General features: G+C 35.2%; 1 protein-coding gene across 4 annotated transcripts in view; it reads left to right on the forward strand.

Annotated features, from left to right (window-relative positions):
- EHBP1 (EH domain binding protein 1) overlaps positions 1-20,194 on the forward strand; it is a 315,930-nt gene that overhangs the window by 52,845 nt on the left and 242,891 nt on the right. For all 4 annotated transcript variants that reach the window (XM_055328018.1, XM_055328020.1, XM_055328017.1 and 1 more), the window contains exons 4-5: positions 4,865-4,960; positions 9,021-9,074. In XM_055328018.1, coding sequence (XP_055183993.1) covers positions 4,865-4,960; positions 9,021-9,074 — 150 coding nt within the window. The remainder of the gene's footprint in view (positions 1-4,864; positions 4,961-9,020; positions 9,075-20,194) is intronic.

Here is a 20,194-nt window from a genome sequence, read left to right on the forward strand (position 1 = left end):
TAAGTCATGGCATTTATAATAAAGATTTTGTCAGGCTGCAGTTGACTTGTATATGCTTAAATAAGTTATTTTTAAATCAAATATAGGACAGTAGGAAGCAGGGCAATTATGATAGTCTCTCCAAATCACAGCATAGTAGTATGTTGTCTTATTTTTTTTTTAAGATTTTATTTATTTATTCATGAGACACACACACACACACACACACACACACACACACACAGAGAGGCACAGACTCATGCAGAGGGAGAAGCAGGCTCCATGCAGGGAGCCCAACATGGGATGTGATTCCGGGTCTCCAGGATCACATTCTGGGCCGAAGGCAGGCGCTAAACCACTGAGCCACCCAGGGATCCCCTAGTATGTTGTCTTAAATATGGTTTTCCAGATAGAAATTTAAGCTCACAGAGAGATGGGAGAATTCCAAAGGGAAACCAGAGCTTGAAGTCCTCTTAAGCTTTTTGATGGCATTACCACCTTTACTTCCTTGCTCTGTGGTTGTTTCCAGCCTTTTACAGTATGCTGAGATGTCAGGAAGAGGAGGTACTTTGCAGAGCTTTGCCTTAATGGCAACAACTCTAAGGTAACTTTATATGTAGCATTTTAAACATATGGGTATGTGCAGTTTTATAAATTGAAAATTATTTAACAACTGACAATTGTAAATTTTTAGTGAAATATTTTGATTTTGTAGGAATCAGAAATAACAAGTGAATGTTTACTCTGTATTTAGTACCATATTAGGTACAAGTCTTTTAGGGAAGGTATGACATGAAAGAATTAGAAAATTAGGCATTTTGTAGAGTTAGTACCCTAAATTGAGAAATGTTACCTTTTCCCTAGATCTGTTTTGGCATGGCAAACTGTCATGTCCAAAAAGTCAGAAAAATTATATAAGGGAAACTAGATAATGTGGCCTAATCCTTTGTACCATTGTCTATACTAGGATGCTGGCAAATAAAGAAGTAACCTGCCTTTCCTAACTATACAAAGAAGCTGAATAGCTGTATTTGTGTTTCTGTGCTGAATTTTCTAAAGAATCCTTTTTGTTACTCTCAATGAAAACTGATCACAGTTCTCATAGTGCTGATGTTGCCAATGTGATATGCTTTTTCTAATGAAGTTCTTAAGAACCTAAATTAATGTCCTTATGAATTTGTACAATTAAATGTTTATTAACCATATTAGGTATTTTTTACCCAATCGAGTGAGCACTATTTATCTGATATTGGACTTTTCATTCTTTTTCTAGCTTCAGATTCTTGAATTCTGTTTGACATGGAAGTTGTAGTAAGCTCTCTGAAAATAGGAATTTTTTTTCATGTTTGCTACTGTGTACAGTTCTGGTTTCCTCTCCAGTAAAATTTACTTGGTCCTGTTTTCTGCCTACTGTTTAATAATTAGCTAACATTATAAAGCTGGCAGTGCCAACTACTCAGCTGGACTAATTGATTTTGTTACAGTGTCCTAACTTAGCCAGGTTGTACAGTTTTTAAAAGGAACAGCAGAAAGCCAGAGCTTAACTTAGTTGGATTTTTTTGTTGCTGGGGAGAGAGATGCTGAGTAGAACGGTAATAAAATGACAGCACATTAGCAACTTGGGAACTAATACCCTAACATCATTTTTAATTAAAAAATTTTTTTCTTAGTTTGTTAAGCAGATTGTGTTTTTCTTTGTTGAGCAATCCAGTTTCTGTGATCGAAGGCTAAGGATCGAAAGAGGTCATTTAGAAGACCAGCATTAGGGTACCTGAGGAAATGATCTGATATAACCATCTACTAATTCTGCCCAGTTGTTAGGTAGTCTCTACATTCCCTCTTTTCATCTTTGCATCATCCAATAAATGATAAGACCTTAGGGTAGAAAGCTGTTTTCTTGACTACTGTGTAGACCATGGAGAGAGCTGGGTATGATGTTGGTTACGTCAAGAAATCTGAACTTGGAAATCAAGGAAGTGATTCTGTTGATTGCTAGCATGGGTTCAGGCAAGCTGTTTACCTCTTTATTTGCTTTGGTTTCCTTATCTGTATTAGATCTCCTAAGGATCTCAAGTTTAAAGTTCTTTGATGGTGGGCGGGGAAAAAAATAAAGTTCTTTGGTGGTCATTTTTTCATTGAGAATTTTACAAAAAGGGGACACCTGGGTGGCTGAGCTGGTTGAGCGTCCCCCTTGTACTTTTGGCTTACGTCATGATCTCATGGATCATGAGATTGGGCCCTGAGACAGGCTCCAGGCTCAGTGGGGCGTCTGCTTGAAGATTCTCTTGCTCTGCCTCTAGCCCCACTTGCTCATACTCTATTTCATAAATAAATAAATAAATAAATAAATAAATAAATAAATAAATAAATCTTTAAAAAAAGAATTTTACAAATACTATTATCTTTACTGTGGCAAATAAGGAAAGTTTAGTTCTTATACTCTTATGTTTTCATTCTATGGGGAGACAATGAAACTATAATGATGGTGAATTTGAAGAGATCAGAGGAATAACCTGGTCTGTCATCATAGTACATGACAATTAGAATTGTCATAAATCTTCAAGATGAAGTATGTAGAATATGTAGAGCAGAGTTTTGATTAAGGACTATCTAAGGTAGGGAGAAATTTACTTTTCAAATGGAGATTATTTGCTTTGTGAAGTTTTTGTTCTAGTATTGTCAGTAGGCATATTTCCATAAATAGGCAGAGGAATAGAGGAATCTAGAGATACTTTTTGATCAACAGCTCTCAGCTCTTTACCTTTGGGTATGCTGTGCTAAGTCTGTTATGGTAAATCTCTACTTCCCTTTCCTTACTTGAAGTTTTGTGATTGGAGGGCAATGGAGACAGAATAGAGGGAGAATTATTGACAATTTATGAGTTGGAGTAGGGGGGTGCTGCTAAACCTATATCTTATGCTGGCATTTTAACTAACAATATGGTAAGATTTGAATGGACATAAATGTCCATGATCTTGATCCTTTTTTAGTTCCATTTCATGGTTTCAAATGCAACTTCTGCCACTTTCTGTATGATATTGGGCCAGTCTGTGCCTCAGTTTCCTTATCTGTTAAATTTGTACCCTGGCACACATCTGTACTCCTATAACTTCTTTCCTGTTATCATGGGAGAATTGTCTGTGTCTCCTTTTCTGTCATTAAGGGCATTACTCTAGTAATTCTTTCTCTTGCATCAAGGTTTCCCCCTTACTTGGATATTTCCCATCAGCATTAAAATAGTTTTCTCTTGGGGCGCTTGGGTGGCTCAGTTGGTTGTGTCTGTCTTCAGCTCAGGTCATGATCCATGAAGTCCTGGGATAGAGCTCCCTGCTCAGTAGGGAGCCTGCTTCTTCCTCTCCTGCTGCTGCTCCCTCTGCTTGTGCTCGCTCTCTCTCTTCTAATAAATAAAATTTTTTAAAAAATATATTTTTCTCTTATTGAAAAAATTGTCTCTGCCACTCTTTTACCACTACCACAGACTATTTTTCTCTTTCTCTTTCAGCAAAACACCTCAGAGGAATTGAGTGTACTTGGTATCCTTAATTTCTTTTTTTCTATCCTTTCTTGAACCCATTCCAATCCAATCAAGCATTTGCTCTCATTATTCCACTGAAACACCTCTTGTGAAGTTAGTAATGGCTTCTGCTCTGTTAAGTCAGCGGTTGTTTTTCAGGCCTCGTCCTATCTAACCTATCAAGATTTGGCACAGGTGATTGATTGTTCCCTTCTCCATGAAACATTTTCTTCACTAGACTTTTAGGATACCTACACCTCTGGTTTTCCTTCTGCTATACGAACCCTCTTTTGCTGATTCCTCCTCATTTCTTGGACCTGTTAATGTTGTGCTCCAAGGTTCATTTCTTTTTTTTTTTAATTTTTTTTTATTTATTTATGATAGTCACAGAGAGAGAAAGAGAGAGAGGCAGAGACATAGGCAGAGGGAGAAGCAGGCTCCATGCACTGGGAGCCCGATGTGGGATTCGATCCCGGGTCTCCAGGATCGCGCCCTGGGTCAAAGGCAGGCGCCAAACCGCTGCGCCACCCAGGGATCCCCAAGGTTCATTTCTTGAACATTTATATTCTCCAGCTGTACTCCTCCCTTTGGTATCACATCTACCCTTAAGCTTTAAATATTACCTGTGTGCTAATGATGCCCAGATTTATTATTCTAGGCACATATATTGAACTGCCTATATGAACAGCTACACTTGAATATGTAATAAGCATCTATTCTCTTTTAACTTTGATTTTTTTATCTCTTCAATTAACTTTCTTATCCAGCTTTGGCTGGAAGTGCCACCACAAAGAAAGAACGATAGTGGTGACACCCAAATTTGGGGGATCCTTAGGGAAGCATGATAAACTAGATTTACAAAGAAGAAGAATCTTGAAACTTACAAGTGCTAGAAATATTATTTCTATAAAAACTGCTTTCTTCTTTACTTGCCCAAATAAATGTCACAGTTTAATAGGAAGTGAACTTAAATGCAAAGTATATACTTTGTTTTTCCTTTTAAAAGAATGAATTTGCCTTTAAGTTCCTAGATAACAAAGTCATTAAAAAATTTTTTTTCTCCTAATAAAATTTTTATTTAATCACAAATAGTAGTTTTGAAAACATGAGACACTTCATTTTTGATTATTCTTTTATGTGGTGGTGAGGAGGGAGTAGGTAAAGTTTTGGTTACAGATAGTAATCTATAGCTATCATGTGATAGAACTCCTGGTCCAAGTTTAATGCTTGAAAAGTCTTACTTGACTAATCATTTTTTTCAAGGAGACTACAGATCTAATGGATAGTTTAATAGGGTCGATAAATTTTTGTAAATTATTAATGTTGCATTTCCTGTACTTCATATTGAAGCCATTATTTCTATTTTGGTAGGCTCATAGCTGGCAACCTGGAATAAAAAATCCATACCGTGGTGTTGTAGTGTGGCCTGTTCCTGAAAACATTGAAATCACTGTGACACTTTTTAAGGTAAGCTCCATTTTTATAAGTTCTAGAACTTACTATATAATCATGGTTCTGAATGACAGACTATTTTAGTATTCATTTTTCTATATATATTTGGGTCTAACCTGGTTCCTTAATGTACATTATTTTTATGGCTATAGCAGTTTGTAACAGTGCAAGGGCATCAGGGTATTTCATGGACTATGAAGTCAGAATAATTTGGGAATTCTTTTGAACTTGTTACAATTGAGATCTGTTAGAATACTTCTTTTACTATTTCCCTCATTCTACCCACAGGAAACTTTAAGGTACTTTTTTATGGAAAACTGAGGTTTGTGGAATTCTTAGTCCCAAGCCTCATTTTGTTAGCCCAGTTTGACTAATTACAAGATATGTTTTAAAATTAATATTTGAGGGGCACCTGCATGGTTCAGTTTGTTAAGTGGCCAGCTCTTGATTTTGGCTCAGGCCATGATCTCTTGGTCCTGGGATTGAGCCTGTATGGGACTCTGTGCTCAGCAGGGAGTCTTCTTGAGAGTCTCTCCTCTCTTTTTCCCTCTGCCCCTTACCCCCCACTCCTTCTCTCTCTCCCTGTCTCTCTCAAATAAATAAATAAATTTTAAAAATTAGTATTCAATAAATATTTTATTGATGTAAGAAGTTCTAAATTGATATTTGATAAATATCTTATTACTATTAATATTTTACTAATACTGCAGCTTAAAAGCAAAATTCTAGTTGCAAATTCAAAGAGCAGATCCAAAAACATAGCTGTGAGTATACCTACCTGCCTGTTATAAATATGTTTTTTTCTTGAAAGTCTAATATTTCCTGAAACATTGTACAGAAGTCCTCACTAAGTCCTTATTAAGCTCTAGAATATTAACTTTCCCAACTCCTTGTCTGCTCCAAAAGAATGGTGGGGGGGACGTCTCATTTTTTGAAATTAGAAAATAATTGCTTTATTTCTTCCTAGAAGCATTCCAGTTGTGTTTAAGTTAATGGTGCAGGACTGAAGGGGTGAGACAGTGGCAGCTCTTCCTTTTTCTCCAAAGGTTCAGGACCATCCTTTAGCTCTTCAGCCAGCTTTCCTAAAAGCCTGTTATTAAGCTTCCTTATCCATATATCTCCTACTAAAATGATTCAGTAAGCTTGGTAGAGAGCTGCAGGACCTTTGGACTCACAGCAACCCTAAGGTTGTGTAATTATTTCTGTTGTACTGGTAAGCAAACAGACTGAGGAAGAAGGTCTCTTGCTAAGTCACGCTGATTTAGCCCTCTTCTTCCTTCTACATTGTACGACCTGTTCTGTAATAAAAACCACTATGAATATGGATTACAACAGCAAGATCTTTGACATGCTTGAGGAAGACTTTTAAGCCATCTCTTCAGTATTTTGATTTGGTGTGCTATTTACATTGGGAAAGATGAAACGAATTGACATAGTTTTACAACTTAAAAAAAATGGTGATCGAGAGTAAGGGGCTAGAATAGAGCTGACAAATTGTTGACAGTCATGTTTGGGAAAAGGATATGCACTTAACTGAGTGACTCTGAATTGAAAGTGGCTGTTGAAATGTAGTACTTGGAGGATTAAGAGTTAAGTGTTGTTTTCAAGTACTGATGAGACTGTTCAGCCTATCCTTATCATGGAACTTTTATGACTTCGATTGTCAGTCTGTAGAAAAAAAATCCAAGTACCCCTTTCTCCTTGGATTGTTGTGGTAAACATTTCTGTTCAGTTGTGCAATTGAGGCAATTTTGTGGTCATTTTAAATATTAAAAAGGTATCTTCAGTGGCTGCTTTTATCTTCCCAACTCCCTTACTCCCCAGAATTCTAATAGAAAGGCAGAGAGGTATAAAACAACTTGTCATTCTTTCAGTGTAATTTTTGGATCTTGTTTTTGAACAGCGTTTAAAATATTCAAGTGGAAAACTTTTTCATGTTTTCTTTTTTCTTTTACTTATATTAAACTCTCACAATTCACTTAATCTTGAAATTTGTGAGTAGGCAAGGACTACTCTAAACCCTTTTGTCCGAAGTGTAGTATCCATAGAGGTGTGCTCATAGACCAAATGCTTTTAGAAAGTTAGCGATATGTTTTGTTTTCCTGTGACTTAGCCAGAAATTATTTTTTCTAGCCTGTACACTTGTTTTTGAAATTTGAATTAGATTGAAATGAGCTATTTCTAGTAAATGAAAAAAAAAAGCCTGTTAGGGTATTGAAAATAAAAATGGTTCTTTAAGCCATTTTCAATTTTTCTCTTTACTGCAGTGGTGAGAAAGGAGACTCTAGAGGCTAGAATAGGATACAGAGAAGACTTAATTGATTCAAGCTAGAAGCAATTTTCATTACAAATGTTTTTGTTTGGTCAATAATATAAATAGTTAATTGTGTAGGTATGCCATTTTAAAATGACTTGGAAATGAACATGAACATTACTGTTGCTCTTTTGCCTCTTTTTACTGACTTTGCCCTGTCAGATGTGTCCCTTGGTCCCACTAAAATTATTCTTGTAAGAGTAATACATTATCTCTGTTTTTTAAAAATATGTTTCATCTGCTTTGAGAATTAATGTATGTCATATGTAAGGTACTGTTCAATACTGGTTAAATTATAGGATATAGTCATTAATACATTCTTCAGATATTCTTGGGAGCCTCCTGTGTGACTGGTACTTTTCTATGTCCTGGGAGCAAAGTAGTAAAACTGGACCAAGAGCAGAGCTAAAAGTCAGACAGACTTGCAATTGTAACATAGTTTTAATACTTATTGTTCACTGTGGGATGGTCCATATTTTAGGTCTCAATTTTCTCTTCTTTTAAATGGGAATAAAAATGCTACCTGTTTCATAAGTTGCTATGGTGATGGAAAACAGCACAAACACTGGGGCAGAGTGTGTGCTTAGTAAATATTTATTGTATTATTATTAATTACATTAGCTGTGCTGGCGCTATGCTGCATTCCTAAACCAAATGAGGGGAAAGGGCAGGCAGGAAGGGTGGTAAGATGTTTCTTTCCTCAGCATTGTGCTATACGTTATTACTTGGTCTCTAAAGTAGGACTGTTTGTACCCTAAATCACTCATGGAAAAGTTCCTTCAACATTGATTTACATTATTCTCTCTCTGCCTTTTCTAACTAGAGTTTAATTTGAGTAAGTAAATGCACACATGATGCGACCCCACAGCTTTCATTTTTATGTCTTACACTCTATTGCCTTTTGCCTTTTACTTATTCGAATGTCTATGGAAATCCTATAGAATCCCACCTAGACCAGATGCTTTCTCTCTCCTAAGCTTTTTGATTCATTCCTAGAAGTGATGTGCTGTTTTCTAATCTGTAGTGAAACCATGTATTTCTATAATCATATTTATTTAGATTAGTTGTGTTTGTCTTCAAAGGCAAGGACAACTATGTTTCAGTCCATATAGCACATCTACAATTTCTTACATAATAAGTACTGAATAAGTACTTGTCAAATAAATACTTGCGAAAATGTGCCTTTTTTTTTTCTTTTTTTAATTTGCTTTTGGTTAGAGGATCCATTACCCTGTCTCAGGTTTTTGAGGCATCTTCAGAGTTAATGGGAGGGGAGGAGGGATGAAAGCATCAACAGCCATGCCAATTTGACGTTTTGTGTAGATTATAGAGTCCCTTGCAGTGCTTTGAAATTCCAGATGTTTCTATAACCTCTGCAGAAGAAAGCCTTGTTTCAAGTCGTATTGTTAGTTTAAAAGTATAAAACAAGACGAGAGCTTTATGTGAGCACTTTATATCTTAATAAAGTGCTTCTTAATAGTTCACTCACTAAATTATCTGTCTCTCTGATTAGGTTTCTTTTTGGCTTGTCATTGGTGCAATGATGGAATATAATTACATTCATCAACATAAGTAAAATAAAGAATTTTTCAATATAAAAGAAGAATTTAGATGTAGAGAAATTGTGGAAGTTTTATAAGAGTAGGCTATTCTGCTTCTCTCTTTTTAAAAGTTGGTATGAGCTAAAAGCTGTTTGTATGTTCTTGATTTTGATTGGTTTAAAGAAATATATTTCAACTTTGTATTTTGCTTTTGTTACAGGATCCTCATGCAGAGGAATTTGAAGATAAAGAGTGGACATTTGTCATAGAAAATGTAAGCTAATGGAAAATTTCAACACCTTTCACATTGTTGACTGTATACATTGTTAAAGTATGCTAGCATTTTGGTGGTAGGAGAAATGTTACCTTGTGAAAATTAAGTAGTGATTTGTAGCTTTTAGAATTTTTTTTTAGTGAAATGATAGCCATAGAATTATTTTTAAGAAGTAGTTTTGTTACAAGTGTAACAGTAAAAATACTCATTTATGTGTATACTTTGGTTTGGGACTTGAGGGAAAAATTGCGTTTTATTCATCTTTTTATCTATTTAGCATCTAGGACTATGCTTCTCACATAGCAAATGCTTATTTAAACATTTGTTGAACAAAATCATGAATAAATGGCCTTTGACATTTTTAAAAATAAAGTTCATGCTTTAACTCTGGGTTGAGGGATTCTAGACTAGTGTTTTAATAATCATCTCCAATTAATTTAAATATTGTGGAATCCCAAGTGATTAGTTGGCATATAATAGGTGGTCAGTAAATGTTTTCAAATGGTGATTAGGAAGGATAGGGAATAAAATATAGTGAATTGAGAATGTGGATTCTGGAGTCAGATAGACCTGATTTCAAGCTCTAGTTGTGCTTTTCTTATGAACTGTATGGTTGTGGCAAGTTTCTTAACTTCTCAGACACAAATTTATAGGGTTGTTTTGCAGATTGAATAGGTTCAGTGAATATTAGCTTTTACCATTGTCATCGTCATAATCACCTTTAGAATTCTAAGATATATTTATTACAGATTTATAACATGCTTTGCTTGCAGCATATTTTTCCTTCCAGAATCGGTATATTGCCCGACTTTGTTGTATATCTCAGTGATGGAAGGAAAACTTCTGCACTTTTTCCAGCAGTAGCTGGGTCATTTTTAGCACAAGTGAGCTGGGAAGCTTGGGAAGATCAGGTCCAAATGTGGTGGGGGGAGTTCTAATGGCTAGATAATAAGCCAATGTAACTGTGAAATGTTCATACATGTTCACAGTTCTGGCCTTTCTTAGGATAGATTTGAACATTATGCTTGGAGTGGTCATTGAAGTTTTAAAAACAAACTTAGACTTGTCAGAATTGATTACAGCATCAAAAGCTAGCTTTCATTCTCAAGTGAGAGCTTCTCCCCCAATGGATGGTCTTTCAGTTTTTAATACTCATGACTCAGTGATACATCAGAAGTCTCTTTGTTACCTTGATGTGTTAAAGAGTTAGCCAATTAAATTTGGGTTGTAATGGGTGGTAAAAACTAACTTTGTTTAGAAAAGTGTTATTACACAATTAAGATAGTGACCAGTTCCAAGTTTCTGAAGCACGTATTATAAACTAACTAAGCCACGGAAAGGTACATAAGCCTGTTTTATAAACAGAATGTGTTGAATGAATACTCTAAGGTGTGAGAAAGTTTAAAAGTAACCTTGGGAGAACTCTCTGTAAACCTTTTCCTAGGTTACAGCTCCCCTCAGTGGTAAATAATGAAATTGATTCTTGTCTGGAGAAACTGTTCTATTCCTGTAGCAATAACATGTTACAATATTGCATTTTGCCCTACTTTTTAAATGTGCTTTCCCATTGCAATTTCCAAGGACTAAAGTCTGTCTTTTTCTCTTGTAAAATATGGACTTTGTTTGAGTTTGTTGGTAAATTGTTCTGACACTTAAAAGGCATGTTTTCTGAATGGAATATTAACGGACCTTTCTTTTCCTTGCACTTTGTGTTATAACCCCACAGCCAATAAAAAAGTTTAGTTTTTGTTTAATATATACCAAAGAAACAGAATTCTCAAAATGATTACCATAACAGATTTATTGATTACTTACTGTATACTGGATACTGTGTAGAATGATTTATATACATTATCTCATTTACTCGTACAATAACATTGTCAGATATTAGTAACCTTATTCTTGTGACTAAAGACAGTGAGATTTAGAAAGGCTAAGTGACTTTCTCAAGTTATATTGCTACAAAATTAGGATTTTATCTAATCTTGTCATTCTCCATGGCCTATGCCCTTAACTCCTATGCAATAACTACCTCCCTTAGTGATAAAGGTAGATAGAAATAATTTGAAATTATAGAGTCATACAGAAGTTTTAATCAGCCTTCCTTAGTGATAGACCTATGAGGTACATATGTATTATACTAATAAAGGTAGTCTTTAATTATTGTACATTATCAGTCTAAAAGTTATTGACTTCTAGACATTACAAAATGGAATTCCAGAATTTATCAGTCCTCAGAATTCTAACTATCTTTCCTCAAAACAACTTTCTTCCTACTTTGTATAAATTGAGGTAATGCTGTCTTTATTACTGGTTCTTTGGTTTCTGGTCACAGAAAAGATTTCCCAATTTTTTCTGAGTTTTCTTCTTTGGATTGGAAAGGTATTTATACATAAGTTGAAACTTTAGAGGTGATTTTACTACTACTAGCTTTGTGATGTTGGACACGTTCTTTAATCTTTTACAGCCTCAGTGTACTTAAGTATAAAATGATATTAATATCTATTCTGAGTTTATTGACAATTAGAAATGATGTATAGAAAGCATTTAGTTCAGTACGGGGTAACTATTTTTATAATGTTCTTTGTAGAGGACATGGAAAAACGGAAAGGAAAGGAAGTTAGATTTCCAAATTCATTGTTGTAAGATATTAGTTTTTTCACTCCTTTATACCACTTTTGCCTCTCAGCAGTTCTAGACTTTGTTATTATCTCAAGAAATTACAAGGCAACTTGTAAATATCTCATTTGGGTTAAACTTAAACATATTTCTTTTGAAAGTTTTCAGCTTTTGATTTAGGACATCTTTCCCTTATAAATTTAATTGAGAATCAGTTTGTTTTCTGAAATTAAACAAGTCCTGGTAATTTATTAATATCTATCCCTGGGCCAGACAGTCTATGTTTGTGTTTATCTTTCCACAATATGAATATATGAATATACTTCAAATAGAAAGGAGTTTTAAATTATTCTTTATTTTGGATTATTTATAATCCACCTCCATATTATTAGTGCAGACCATCAAGAACAGATATCACAAAGCAACATGTTTCTTTTCTTTTTTTTAATCTACCATAATATAATAATGTTTGTTTACCCAGGCAGTTGACATTATGGATTTTATTTTAATGTGAAACCGTAACAGTTATATTTAGAAAACGTTTTTTTTTTTAAATGATTTTATTTATTTATTCATGAAAGACACAGAAAGAGAAAGGCAGAGACATAGAGGGAGAAAGCAGACTCCATGCAGGAAGCCCGACATGGGACTCGATCCCAGGACCTCAGGATCATGCCTTGGGCCGAAGGCAGGTGCTCAACGCCACCCAGGCGTCCCAGAAAACAGTTTTTTTTTTTTTTCTTTTTTCTTTTCCTGGTGCTTTGTTACTCAACAAAAATCAGAACCAGTATATTTGTATATTGTACCCATAAGTCTTAGTTTTGAAAATTAAAAATTTTTATTCTTTAGATTCTTTTTGGTTTTTGAATGAATTAAAAAATATATATTGATGAAAAGCACCAATCTAGGTTGAATTCATTCATTTATTTAATCACTTTTGCAAGCATTTAATGTGAATTTTCTATATGCCCAGAATTTTGTTATATTGAAGCTACAAAGTCAATTAAGAGATGCAGAATTTCACTGATTCTGAGATGCATATTTTTACCCCACATTGTAACTTATCTGAAATTGGATCATCTTAAATTTTTGGTATCTCGCAATTACGAAACTGTTAACGTTTTTTTTCCTTTCTTAGTGCCATAAAAAACAATGGTGCATCATTTAAAAACCAATGGAGACTTATTTTTAATGGTGTGAAGTATCCTGTCCTCCTGAAATTTATAAACTATTAAGGGTATCTTATAATTAAAGAAATGCAAGAAAAAAGAGACCTTTAGGAGACTCTAAAGGAGGGCAGCATCAGGGAAGAGTTTCTGGAGGAAATGGCTACAAAGCCTAGTTTTAAAAAAAAATGGAGGGGTGCCTGAGTGGCTCAGCTGGTTGGATGTCCAGCTCTTGATTTCAGCTCGGGTCGTGAATTCGGGCCCACACTGGGCAGAGCTCCACACTGGAAATGGAGTCTGCTTAAGATTCTCTCTGTCCGAACATGAGAGACTCCTAACTCTTGGAAACGAACAAGGGGTAGTGGAAAGGGAGGTGGGCGGGGGGATGGGGTGACTGGGTGACGGGCACTGAGGGGGGGCACTTGACGGGATGAGCACTGGGTATTATGCTATATGTTGGCAAATGAAACTCCAATAAAAAAATATTCAAAAAAAGAGATTTTTGTGTTAATAAATAAATAAATTTGCAAATAAATAATGAAAATAGTTATTCACACACACACAAAAGATTCTCTCTGTCCTTTTCCTTCTTCCCCCCACCCCCCCAAAAAAGAATTAAAAACAAAAGTCATTTAAAAAGGCACTCCAAGCAGAAAACAGAATGATCAGATAAGGGCAAAAAAGACAGTGGTGAGTTTATAGCATTTGTTCTTGATCAGATAATTAAAAGGAAGAGCAAAAAAGCCCCTCAAAAAACAAACCAACTGAAACAAAACATGAACTATCCACCAAAGATCAATAGACCTCTATTTTATTAAACCACTAATCCAGTAAATTTAATAATAGGCATGTGATTTACTTGAGGTGCTGTTTCCTTAGAGGAGATGAAGAGGGTATCGTACTGTGCTTTCTTGGGGCCACCTATCCAGTCTTTCTCACTGTTTCTACCTGTTACCACTGAGATGGGTAGTTTAGCCATCACAATGCCTTTATAATTGCCATTTATTTGATATTACCTACAGAAACCATTTGAATGGATTGGGATATTAATTATGTTAATTCCAAGGCAGTACTATATATCCTCCTCTGTTTTGTTTCTTTTATTGGATTATATTGAACAAGATTGGTTGCACAACCAAACTCACCTGACAAGATTACACCAAGAATAGAGATGATTTAATAGCTCAAACAGTACAAGGTAAACAATATAAAATCACAAAGTTTCTGATCTTATTAAAGTCTGAATCATTTCTCTGAAATCAAGTCAGTCTCCATCTCACAAAGTTGTAGTCTGATAAAATTACGTCTGCTTTTTCTTTCAGAGGAAAAAGTATATATAAATGCTTCTTACCTCTAAATATTTTTCTTCTGTGTCATCTCAACTAAAGGATCTCACTCCAATGCCTGGGTAAAGACTGGTTATATTTTACAGGACCTATAGCTTGCAAATTTCTTCCATTTAAACTAGTATAGCCACTTCAGTAACTCCAAACTGGAATTATCTTTTCAGCTCCAAGGAACTCATGAATACTAAAGTACCAAAGGGTGAATAGTACATATAAGAATACTACAACCTACAACCTACCACGAGAATAAGAATCCTCTCCACCCCCATTAGTTTTAACTAATACAACAATTTATAATCTAAGTACCAATCAGAGATGGCCTTTCTTTTTTAAGGTAGAACCTTTGCTATAGAACAGTCTATTTATAGCCTATCTATTACTATTCCACCCCACAGAAATGTGACCCACTTAACTTTCTTGAACCTGATTAGTCCCTTTTGACCTCCGTTCTGTGTGGAAGTAACACTGAGTGGGTGAGGAGTAGGTTCAAATTTCCACTAAGAACAACTCCACTTTTTGTTCTTTTGTTAACCCAATAACTAGAGAGTGGTTTAGTCAGTAATGCCCATATATCTGTATTTGTTAGCATTGTATATACTATATTATATACTATATGTACCTAACTTAAAAAATCTCAATTTAAATTTTAAGAATTATTTCAAATGTACACAAAAGTATCAGGGATAATATGAATCTCTATGTACCTACTTCAGCCTCAGAAATAGTATTTTGCAAAACTTCTTCATCTGTCCTTCCACTTTTCTTTTTTTCACTAGATAATTTAAAGTAAATCTCAGGTTTTATAGAATTTCTTATGTAAATAATGAAGGCCACTTTTAAATTGGTTTAGAAACTAATAGATACTGGCATGTCAGAAAAAGTGATCTACCTACAAATGAAAACAATTTTTTTCTTTTGTAAACTTCCTTTTAGATGTCTTTCTTATCTGGTAGGCCCATGGTTCAGAATTATTTTTTGTCCTTGAAAAGTGATATTATTTGTTCTTGTTTCCACATAGAAAATATTTAACTTAATATTAGAAGCAGGGGATCCCTGGGTGGCGCAGCGGTTTGGCGCCTGCCTTTGGCCCAGGGCGCGATCCTGGAGACCCAGGATTGAATCCCACATCGGGCTCCTGGTGCATGGAGCCTGCTTCTCCCTCTGTCTGTGTCTCTGCCACTCTCTCTCTCTCTCTCTCTCTGTGGGACCATCATAAATAAATAAAAAAAAATATTAGAAGCAACAGAGCTTCCTCTCCAAGCCCCTTAGAATTGAACTCTTGCATTTGGAATAGGAAACTCATAGTTCATATAGACTTTACCTGTTCTTCTAAAATTATCCTGTTAACTTGCTGTTATATATGACTATGTGAATAGTGCCTGGTTGGCTTTGTAAATTAGATAGGGTATTCTAGATATGGCTAGTAGTTAAATGAAGTTTTGTTACCTACCTCACTCTCATTTTGGTCAAATTTCAGAGAAAGTCCATATATATATATATATACCCATATACATATATATATACACACACATTTTTTTTCCTGCTTAGTTTTTTTTTTATGTTCTTAATGTTTAAGAATGTTCTTTTAATGTTTCTTTCAATGTTCTAGTTCAGAAATGTTTCAGATGTGCTTCTGGAGGAAAATTCCATATCCCTTACTCTCAAGTGACCCTTTGGCTTTAAAGAAAATAATAGAGAAATGTATGTTTTTGCTTAAAAGAGAAGTATGCCCCAAGAATGATTATGTGTGCCTAGAGCCTGTCAGTCCTCAAAATCATAAGATTCTCATGTAGCACTGTTAGCTTAAATACTTAGTTTTCCACATTCATCTTGCCTGATGTCTTTAATTTTTTGTCAATATTTGTCTGTTTTATTAGAGCATATTAATTAGAAGAAATCAAGTTTTTCAACTTGAGATTCTATATCCTAAAATTCTTGACACAAGAAGGGACCACAGATGGATTAAAATCTAAAGTCAACTGTACTGTATTTATCTATGTATAATGCAAAGAGCCCTGAGTTAAAATTGTCAATAATCTACTGCATGTTAAATAATTTATTTCATATTGTAGTTTACTTTGTGAAATGTCTTAGCTAACAAACTTAAGGAAGAGTTTTATTTACAGCAATGAAGCGCTGTTTTTATACTATTACAATGTATATGCTATTGGGTAGTCTTTTTGGTTGGATTTTTTGATTTTATTATGTGGAAATTCATCTTTACTGATGTTAATCATACTTTACAGATCAAGCAAGTGGAGCAATAAAATAAAATTTTATTAGATTAAAAGTCTTAATACTTACAATTGCTTATTTATTCACTAACTTGATTAAATGGATTATGTGTGGCAGATATTTGCTAGTTATTGAGAGTGTAATATTGAAGAAGATGTGGCCCCTGACATGCCTACAGTCTAGGTGGAGATGAACAGCAACCACTAAGATAGAAGTGTAGGGCATGACATGTGCAATTATAGAGTGTACCCAACCCCAGTCTTGGTAGGTTATAGAAGAATCTCTCTAATGAAAATGATTTGTAAGTTGAAACCTAAAAGATAAAGTTTTTACAATTCTTTATCTGTAACCTCAAAACCCAAAATCTCTAAAGACTTTTAAAAATGTGTATTTTTTTGAAATTTGGTTCAAATTCATTGTTGATAAAACCTGTCCTGACCCGAAGTGAAGCTCTTTGTACTACTTATTCCACTTACTATGAATGGTTATTCATTTTACTGCAGAAATACATTTTGACTATGAGTGTTGCCTCAAACCTCCTTGGGAGTGTCGCTGTAAGTTAGGCACTGTGTAGAGGCACAGGCACTGTATTGCCTAAAATCCGAATAAAAGATTTCAGAGAAAAGATTAAGTACTTCTGATAGCTGCAGGGAATTTAGAGAGTGCTTCATGTGGTTGGATTAGCTTGAGCAAAGGCAAGAGAGATCGTGGCTCCTTTGTGAAATAGCATATAGTTCAGTAGATTACTTTCTAGAATATTTAATTTTAAAAATACTGGTTGGGAGCTCCTGGCTAGCTCAGTTGGCAGAATATGTGAGTCTTGATCTTACAGTAGTGAGATCAAGCCCCACACTGGGCCTAGAATTTACTAAAAAAATATTGGTTGATTTTTCTAGGGTTATGGTAATTTACAACCATTTAGTTGAGTTTTATGAGTTTTTAAAGAATTTATATGGTTCACATGGTGGATAATGGTAAAGGAAAGAAGTGTTGCTGTTAGTTTTATTTTATTTTTTAAAGATTTTATTTATTTATTCATGAGGCAGAGACACAGGTAGAAGGAGAAGCAGGCTCCCTGTGGGGAACCTGTTGTGGGACTCGATCCCAGAATCATGGGATCTCAACCTGAGCCAAAGGCAGAGGCTCAACCACTGAGTCACCCAGGCTCCCTAATGTTAGTTTTAAATTAGCATTTGCTGCTCTAAAACCGTCCATGTCATTTTTTTTAACAGAGTAAATATTTGTGCCCCAACTTGGACCTACTGAATTGGAATTCTGATGCAGAAGGGAGATGATTTCAGCATATTGGGGTCTCTCGCTTTTTTTCCCCCAAATTAAGGATTTGGAAAATGAGTGTGAATGAATACTGTATACATTATGAAATATATTTCATTATGAAAATAATTTTATGCCCTCATACTTAGATCAATTAAAAAGAAATTTATTACAGTTTACATTTACTTTCTGAAATTACTTAGTCATTCAAATGTCACTTTAAGATCTTACTTCACCTGAGGGCACTTGGGTGGTTCAGTCCGTTAGGTTAAGTGGTGAAGTGCCTGCCTTTGGCTCAAGTCATGATCCCGGACTCCTGGGATCAAGCCCCAAGTGGGCCTCCCTGCTCAACAGAGTCTGCTTCTCTTTCTCTCTCTCTGCCCCTCCTTTTGCTTGTTCTCTCTCTCTCTTCCCTGTCAAATAAATAACTAAAATCTTATTTAAAAAAAAAAAAGGTCTTGCTTCATCTGCCTCTTATTTTTTTTATTTTTTAATTTTTTTTCATTTATTTATGATAGTCATCACAGAGAGAGAGAGAGAGAGGTAGAGACACAGGCAGAGGGAGAAGCAGGCTCCATGCACCGGGAGCCCGACATGGGATTCGATCCCAGGTCTCCAGGATCGCGCCCTGGGCCAAAGGCAGGCGCTAAACCGCTGCGCCACCCAGGGATCCCTCATCTGCCTCTTAAACTATTTCAACTGATCAATTAATAACTTCACTAATAATATTCTGACAGAAAACAGTGTGGTCTCAAACACAAGTCTTTAGACTCTCAAGCCCCATGCATTTTACCCTGTATTTATTCACTCCTATATTCATCATTTATTATTCTAGGCACTGGGTATACAGCCTAGCTGCAGTAATTAATTACTATGGGGGATACATGGGAGCATCTCTACTCAGATACTAAAATCTGGCTGGAGAGAGAAACCCACAGAACACACGAAACAAGAATAAATGAAATGTACTGTGCTAAATGTGTAATGACGGCTGAAAAGTACCACAGAAGTTAGAGGTAGATGAGTTAATATGGACTGAAATTATCAAGAACGTTTTAAGAGCTGCTTGTCAAACATGACTGTGTTTATCCTTAGAGGTATGTGGCGGTTTCTATCTTTCTGTATTGTGAATTCTCTTCTGTAATATGTACTTCAAGGTATTTTTATAATGAAATCTCCGAAGAATCATTTCAGAAAAAGGCAAAAGTCATGTGAGTTTTAAAGATGAAACATGAATTCAAAGAAATGTCATGTTTTGATTGAGCTGCTTCTATTCCTGGGATCCCTAGTCCCAGGTCCTCAGGGATATGCATCTTACTTCTTTACTGTTAAGGGTAATTGAAAGGAAAAATGGAGAAGCACTGGATAGTGGGAAAAGGAAAGCTTTGGGTGCAGTTAAGCCTAGACTTGAATCATCCTTGCTAGCTCTAAGTTTGGACTTGATGCATATTTATCCTTTCAGAACCTGTTATCTCATTTATAAAACAGATATTTTCGAAAATGATAGCTTGGACTAGAGACATTAAAAGCATAAAAAACATGTAGCACAGTGCTTGAAAAATAGTAAGACTTCAATACATGCTAATAATAAGTGGCAGAGACTTTACAAATGAGAGGAAAATAATAAACTTGGAAGGAACTTGTGGGAATACAGAAATTACTTAAGTGATTAGGTTAAAAAAAGATCATGGAAACTCGAATACCAGATTTGGAATTGAATATGCTTGATCAAAGACCATTTATAAGTATAGTGTTTCAGAAAGGATGTGTATTGAAGTATGGAGTAACTTACTCAAACATTTGGATCTGTGAAATCATCCTTCCCTCATTAGGCAGGTAGCCTACACTAGTAACAAATACCACAGCCAGCTTACAATCACAAGCAAGCAAAGGCTCTTAACCTTAAATCTGGGGATCCTTAGAGGTTCTAGCATGGATAGACTTCAGAGGACTGAAATCTTTTTAATATCTTTAATAGGTAAAAGCTTGTTGATAAAGGTTTCCCTTTTTAAGTTTTATTTTTTTATGATTTTATTTATTCATAAGAGACATAGGGAGAGGTAGAGACATAGGCAGAGGGACAAGCAGGCTCCATGCAAGGAGCCCGATGTAGGACTCAATCCCAGGACCCCAGGATCAGGACCTGAGTCAGAGGCAACCGCTCACTTAGGCACTGAGCCACCTAGGCGTCCCTGTCCCCTTTTCTTTTAAAATCAGATTTTCAATAAAATCTTTACCCAGAACATTTTAAGGAATACTGGATGTTTTTTACAATTTTTGAAAAATAGGTGACTGACATGATACAAGCAGGAAAACCACTTCTCATGTGAATAACCTATATTACCTTGTAACTTTAGATAGTAGTTATCTTCCTTTGTAATATTCTGTGCTTTTTAAAGATAGCAAATGGAAGGTATTAGCATATACCCAAGTAACATTTTGAGTCATATTTAAAAGTTTAAATTTGTTAGAGGCTTAA

Source organism: Nyctereutes procyonoides, unplaced genomic scaffold (genome assembly GCF_905146905.1).
Source record: "Nyctereutes procyonoides isolate TBG_1078 unplaced genomic scaffold, NYPRO_anot_genome, whole genome shotgun sequence".
NCBI classification, from domain to species: domain Eukaryota; kingdom Metazoa; phylum Chordata; class Mammalia; order Carnivora; family Canidae; genus Nyctereutes; species Nyctereutes procyonoides.